The sequence below is a fragment of the Electrophorus electricus genome, chromosome 13 (assembly GCF_013358815.1).
Source record: "Electrophorus electricus isolate fEleEle1 chromosome 13, fEleEle1.pri, whole genome shotgun sequence".
Lineage (NCBI taxonomy): Eukaryota > Metazoa > Chordata > Actinopteri > Gymnotiformes > Gymnotidae > Electrophorus > Electrophorus electricus.
Genome location: NC_049547.1, coordinates 13,670,091 through 13,677,660, shown reverse-complemented (window position 1 = coordinate 13,677,660; position 7,570 = coordinate 13,670,091). Strand labels below are relative to the sequence as shown.

The window sequence follows — 7,570 nt, the reverse complement described above, 5'->3', positions numbered from 1 at the left end:
TCCCCCTCCCTCGCTCGCTCTCCCCCTCTCTCCCTCTCTCTCCCCCCCGCTCTCTCACCCTCTCTCCCTCTCCCTCCCTCACTTTCCCCCCCGCTCTCCCCCTCGCTCTCTCTCCCTCCCTCGCTCTCCCCCTCTCTCTCTCTCCCTCCCTCGCTCTCCCCCTCTCTCTCTCTCCCTCCCTCGCTCTCCCCCTCTCCCTCCCCCTCCCTCACTCCCCCCCCCCCCCTCACTCTCCCCCCCGCTCTCTCACCCTCTCTCCCTCTCTCTCCCCCTCCCTCGCTTTCCCCCCCGCTCTCCCCCTCCCTCGCTCGCTCTCCCCCTCCCTCCCTCGCTCTCCCCCTCTCCCTCCCTCGCTCGCTCTCCCCCTCGCTCTCTCTCCCTCCCTCGCTCTCCCCCTCTCTCTCTCTCCCTCCCTCGCTCTCCCCCTCTCTCTCTCCCTCCCTCGCTCTCCCCCTCTCCCTCCCTCGCTCTCCCCCTCTCCCTCCCCCGCTCTCCCCCCCCCTCCCTCACTCCCCCCCCCGCTCTCTCACCCTCTCTCCCTCTCTCTCTCTCTCCCTCGCTCTCCCCCTCTCTCTCCCCCTCCCTCGCTCGCTCTCCCCCTCTCTCTCTCTCCCTCCCTCGCTCTCCCCCTCTCCCTCCCTCACTTTCCCCCCCCGCTCTCCCCCTCGCTCTCTCTCCCTCCCTCGCTCTCTCTCCCTCCCTCGCTCTCCCCCTCTCTCTCTCCCTCCCTCGCTCTCCCCCTCTCTCTCCCCCTCCCTCGCTCGCTCTCCCCCTCTCTCTCTCCCTCTCTCTCTCCCCCTCCCTCGCTCGCTCTCCCCCTCTCTCTCTCTCCCTCCCTCGCTCTCCCCCTCTCCCTCCCTCACTTTCCCCCCCGCTCTCCCCCTCGCTCTCTCTCCCTCCCTCGCTCTCTCTCCCTCCCTCGCTCTCCCCCTCTCTCTCTCCCTCCCTCGCTCTCCCCCTCTCTCTCTCTCCCTCCCTTGCTCTCCCCCTCTCCCTCCCTCGCCTTCCCCCCCTCCCTCCCTCACTCTCCCCCCCTCACTCTCCCCCCCCACTCTCCCCCTCGCTCTCTCTCCCTCCCTCGCTCTCCCCCTCTCCCTCGCTCTCCCCCTCTCTCTCCCCCTCCCTCACCCCCTCTCTCTTGCTCTCCCTTGCTCTCCCTCTCTCCCTTGCTCTCTCTCCCGCTCTCTCTCTCTCCCTCTGCCTCTCTCACTCCCAGCCTGAGATGAATGGCAGGTGCTCTGGGTGTAACTGAAACACTCTTCACATGTCATGTAAGCCGCCTTTGCCAACCACATTAGTCATATTCGCGCAGGCTCTTTACGAGGAGAGCTGTCTGACCACCGCTGCAGTTCCTGCAAATCACCTGACCACTCATCTTGTCCAGACCCACTCTTGCCAAGATCATGACAAACTGTTTGTCCTCATCACATCACTATACACCCAATGGGTTTTTTATTAGGTACAGCTAATTAATTAATGTTAACTAGTTTTATTACATTCATTGTACATGTTTTTATATTCCTATTTTTAACTGCAGTGCCTGATATACCTTTGAAACACCCACTAGGTCTGCATCACTGCTGTGTTGAGAATGGTTCACACCCAAATTATGTCTGGTCAGAAACGCGCTTGCGGTTATAAACTAACCGCTGATAAATGGGATTGAGGAAGGCTGACAGACTCTGATGGGCTACAGTCTGTAATTATACAGCTATAAAATGCATCTGTAAAGTAATAAAGTGGCCAGTGAATGTAGGTGCATGGCAGAGGTTGGCAATATGGCAAAAAGTAATATCACGATATTTTTTACAATACATGATACATATTGCAATATTTTTTTTTGTTTGCAGTATGTTCTAAAATTATATGTCATATGTCCAGAAAACATGTATTGTGGCATAATTTATCTGGTTAACAATTGCGTATTGTCCTATTACACAGATAACGTGGCCCACTCACTCTACAACACCCAACTAGTATCCATCTGCTGACTCCCATATCTGTTATGTTTCAAACCATGCACATTTCAGCTACCACTTCACCATCATTTTACACCAGCGGCTCAGGAGCCCCCAACATGCACCTCCCAAGACACCAGCGTTGAGGACATAAGCCGCCCGACAGAGTCAGAATCCTGTTCTGGGAAGGCTAGGGAAAATGACCCAGAGCCAGCAGCCACGCATCAAACTCACTTTGGCGCCAGATCAAAACGAGCAATTTCACTAAACAGTGCCGAAGATCAGTAAAGGGAAACATGAAAAAACCCCAGACGAACATCCAAGGCTGGCATCCACCAGAAGCACGAGCCTCTAGACAGACTCTTCCTCTCATTCAGCACTCCCTCACAAGTAACTCTCACGCCACCCCTGCACATTAAACGGAGCTTAACGGACACAGTGCTACAGACTATGGCGAAGAGATTGGGTTAATTTCTTAGGGATCCCCGTAGCAAGGAATGAAGGTGGGTTCTCCTATACTTTTTTTGTCATGCATGCTATAGCAACATGCAGCCCAGACTTGTTTTGAAAAACCGAGAGACATCTGCTATTTTTTTTTTTTTTAACAATGCTGGTTTATTCTTCCTCATCACTTCAATCCTTGCTGCACTTTCTTTCTCCAGCACTGTGCTGAGGGAATTTACAATCACAATAGTGACATTGACAGGAGCATGATCACAGGCCTAAATACAAACATGCACACACTCGCACAGGCACAAACACATGCACAAACGCGCACATGCGCGCACGCACAGCCACTGCAGCGTGAGTCACCCACGGAAGAGCTGCTGCGGCAGGTCTGGGCAGCCTGCTCAAGCTCAGAGCGTCGACGGAACATCCAACAGACGTGGTTAAAACAGAGTGACCCAAGAGTCCAGCTCACTCAGACTCTCCCAAACGGATCCTACATGCACGTATGCAGAGACATTTGACTACCATCTAGATACTGCAGCCTGAAGAGGATTCACACATTAGCTCTCAGTAGACAGAGAGACAGGCAGTTAAATAAATAAATAGTCTGTGTGCCTAAAAATGTCACTGGCTCTGGGGAATGTGGGAATCTTCATCCTCAGAGAGAGAGGCAGAGAAAATTATTCTGCATGTCAGTAAACTACTGCTCATCCAGCATTAGGCTTGATCTTTCAACCAGACCAGTTACTTTAAGGCTACAGCTGCTGATAGCAAATCAAATCAATGTATGTTGAGGTTACTGGCCATATTAATAAGATGTGTATCAGCATCAGGACAGATATTACCACAGATATATGTATTGTACTCTAGTATTGACAATAACCTTTGGGTCCTGAGAACCTCATCAAAGTGATGTGATTTCAGTCTGGTCTTCACGTCACTTCCATAAAACTAGCAAACGCAAGAAACCAGAGTTATTTTCAGTCGCAGCTTAAAATGATACTAAAACAGAGAATGCCTGCAGGTAAAATGGATCCAGCTGAGTCTTTTGATGTCTCTCTGCGGCACTTTAGAGAAGTCGAGGCAAATTATTTTCCATGAAGCAAGTAATTGGGTTTTAGAGTGACATGTTAGAGAGGGGAAAAACACAGAATTTAAAAAAGGCCAAATACTACATGAAATTTTGTTTTATATTTAACAATTTCTCTATCATAAATAAACTTCACAATTAAAGTATTGGAGTTTATTTTTAATTTGATCTTATTTTAGCATCAGATTAACCATTCTAAGGTCTGGAAAACAGCCTAGAATAGTCAGACTGTCTCAGAGTCCTGGAATTATCCCTACAAAGCATTGCATAATTTATAACCACTGCGCAAAACAAGTAACAAAATAACTGCCCCTTTTTGGTTGCTTGTGATTGAGATGTGCCTTTCATGTGCCCATGGGTCAAAGCATTTCAGTTTCAATGCACTCCTAAGCAGAGTGAAACGGAGCCTGAAGAATTCTTCAGTAAGGCTGTTCAACACGGCTGCGTGAACGATCTGGACACAAAATGGCTCCATGCGCACACATGCAGTAGCCCTAAATCCATGTGTTGGTGGAGGGAGATATTTCTTAGCAGTTCCAGTGGGCTGAGAAAGACGTCTGGCCTACGACGCCTTGAGCTGCAGCTATAAAATGGAGGCTAGGCAGGATTAGGCCACGCCGCCCCACTGGGCATGCTGGAGGGACGCAGGGCATCAGCAGAACCAGGGAGCTCCCTTATCTCCCCTGCGCCGAATCTCTCTCTCTCTCGCTCTCTCTCAAAAATAAATAAATTTTTTATTTTTATATATATATATATATATATATATATATATATATATATATATATATATATATATATATATATATATGTACACACACACACATATATACATATACACACACACACACACACATACATACATATACACACACACACACACACACATACATATATACACACACACACAGCAGGCCTACAGGCTGCACCTGCATGCTCAATGCTTAAAAATAGGCTTCTCTCACTCACACACACACACACACACACACACACACACCCTCTGTGTATCCTTGTCTATCACTGAAGGGCATGAGCACAGCAGGTAAGGCTGAGCATTTCAGGCCTATCTGTGTGTCTGACATTTTTGCTCTAAGGCAGCTCATTGATGCAGTGGGCTAAGCCCCTTTAGGCTACAACTGGGACTACGCCCACACAAACACAAAACACACACCTGCAGCAACAAAGCAGCATTTCTATGGATTTACGCACAATATTGCTCCTCATTCACATCAATAACACATCTTTTTTGTCTGGTGCATTTCAGACAAAGATTACCCATTAATGTGATTAAACTAACTAAACTGTGCATGAGCTAGATGTCACATACGTAAAAATTCCAAAATTGCGAGCAGAATTCCATTAGACAGCAATGAGAACGAGAACTTACAATGAGCTGCTTGAGACCCAAGAAGTTCTGCTCCACTGAGTTAGCTGTGAGAACCTGCCTCTTCGTTGCTGCCTGGTCTCCAAGGAAACGCACCATCAGCTCCTTCACTGCATCACCCTATAACAGAGAGTTTCAAGCTGCAGCATTTGCTTTCTGTCACAGTTTCTCTGCTACTTTATTCAAGAGTTGATTCCACATTGAACAGGAAAAGCCCCCAAAACCATCTGTGTAGACTTAACCACTGTGGACTTAACCAGTGACATCTATATTGCAAAATAATATTTAGTATTATCTAGGCCGATTCATAAATTCACTGTGAATTAACCAAGAAGACATTCATATTAGTCCATTAGAACTTAAAGAACGTACAGACAGTTGCAAGATGTTTTTCCTTCGCTTTTTTTGTTTTAAAAAGCTCTGTGCTTCAAATCAATCAATCAATTAATCAGTAAATAAGTAAGCAAGTAAGTATGTACAGGTATTAGCCAAGTAATGTTAAAGGGTTGATTTTGTGTAAGCTATGCACAAAAAAAGCATACTGACCTGCAAATTGTCAAACTTGAGTCCAGGCATAGATAAGCGTTCTCTCTCTACATATAGAGGATTGACCTGCTGCGTTGCCACAGAGATCAGTACTCTTCTGGTCTCCTCTGAGGGCAGCCATGCGTCATAGCGTCTGTCTACCTCACTCATGCTCAGGGCACTGGCAAATGGGTCATCACTGCCCGAGAAGACAGTCTGAAGTTTAGTCATGGACACCACAGGCTCCGCTGGACCCGTCAGGGGCTTAGGGCGGGAAATATCCTGAGGCCCTGGGCTAAAGAAGATGCCAGGGTCCCTTTCGTCCTGAAGACCGGCAGACGGGATGCCTCCTGAACCAGAGGACAGCTGGCGATCAGGTGACTTTGGTGACTCCGCGTTGGGATTGCTGACTGAAATGAAGGACGAGGACGTGGTAAAGGAATCGAAGAAGTCTGAGGCAGGGTTGATCGAGCCGTTGTCGGCGAAGAACTTGCTGAGACTGGGACTGGGCTGGCACACCAGAGGTGCCAACTTATGGGGAGTTTCGCTATTGCTGCTGCCAAAGCTTGGAGATTTGATGAGAGTGGGCTGAAAGCCATCAGGAACCAGGGCGTGTACTGTGGGCTGTGTGCCTTGTTTGAAAATGGTACAGACAGGGATGGGCTCCTCTTTAGCGACAGCTATGCCCATGTCAAGTTTGGTCTCCTGAACTTTGGGGCTACCAGGAGTGGGGGTGCCAGGGCCAGCCTGGATGACTGAGATAGGTTCCTTTCCGCAGGCCTCATCAGGCTTTTCTTCTGCTGTTGCTTCTGCTTCTGCTTCTTCTTCTTCTTCCACAACAGAGGCCTCCTCAAGCTCCCCAGCAGTGTCAGGTGTGCTCTGGTTGACCCCACACTTCGTATCCTCTTCGATCTCCTTCTTTTTCTCTTCATCGGGCTCTTCGGGGTCGAGTCGCTCCTTGTCCTCCACCTGCTCCAACAGCGAGTCAATAGGGACTTCGTCATCTTCGCTATTGGGCGAGTCCGAGATCATAACACTCTCCATCATCTGGTCATTGAGCCTGTCCATCACGCTTCCTGAAGCAGCGCTGTCATCCTGAGGGGAGACAAATGCCTCGACATCCAGGTCAATGCTCTCCTCCTGGAAAAGAGTGTCTGTGACATTGGGCTGGCTGAACAGAGTGTCTGTAGCGCTGGATTGGCTGCTGATGGTGGCTGCCTGTGAAGGGGCACTGGTCTGGGGCTCATCATTCCTTACCCCTTCTATATCCAGAGTTAAAGGTCTCTTTGCTGCATCCTCAGTGCTATTCATGACTTTTTCCTGTCAAACATGATAGAGTCATTGGAATTTAGTATATGTGGAACCGTAGCTTGTTATAACACTGATGTCCGAAGTATTAGGAGCTTCTCTACTATAACAGATACAGCTCTGTTTTAAGATCTACAAGCTGGCAACACTAAAAGCTCTTCTGCACTGACACGAGACACACCACGACGGTCAGCTGAATTGAAATTATTACGAGCTACAGATTTCGTAAACTTACTCATCACGATCAGGTAAGTGAACAAAAGTGCTTATTTGCAATTCATCTATTTAGCATAGCTAGCTAGGTAAGCTATTGTCGATTAGAACAGGCAAACGATCCACTACAGCAAAGTAATGTGCCACAAATGGTCTTCATTCGTGCAACATATTAAAAACACAGGCAGACGCAACTTGTCTGATTACAAACAAATTGGCAGGTGAATGCTAGTTCGCTAGCTAGCCAACTATTTAGCTAGATAGCCAGACAGTCAGCCTAGCTCGCTAACTAGCAAGTGGCAGCCGGCTAGCTACGCACAATCTGTGCTGCAACGATTTTGTGTTTTGTTTTTTTTAAGGAACTTACACATCTTAAGCCATCGTCCTGAAACAATTTAACGCTAGCCATGCTGAGGCATGTCGCGCATAGATTTATAAAGCAACAACGACACTCTTACCTCTGCTTCACCCTATGGTAGAATGACAGGAGCAAACACCCGCATACGTAAAGTCAGTAGGAAGAAGAATGTATGGCGTCCGAAAAGGGTCAGAATCTGCGAGGACGCGAGCGTCGATATTCTTGAAACAAATACGCACGTGTAAGCCCAGACGTCAGTGCTGGAGGCGCGTGAGTGCGTACGATGT

At 48.4% G+C, this 7,570-nt stretch overlaps 1 protein-coding gene across 1 annotated transcript in view; it reads right to left on the bottom strand.

The window, feature by feature from the left end:
• The window catches only part of trappc12 (trafficking protein particle complex 12), a 19,804-nt gene extending 12,340 nt beyond the window's left edge, over positions 1 to 7,464 (bottom strand). Inside the window, 3 exon segments of the mRNA XM_027015348.2 lie at positions 4,883 to 4,999; positions 5,426 to 6,724; positions 7,384 to 7,464. Of these exon segments, the coding sequence (XP_026871149.2) occupies positions 4,883 to 4,999; positions 5,426 to 6,715 (1,407 nt within the window). The 5' untranslated portion in view covers positions 6,716 to 6,724; positions 7,384 to 7,464.
• Positions 7,465 to 7,570: the final 106 nt, after the last annotated feature.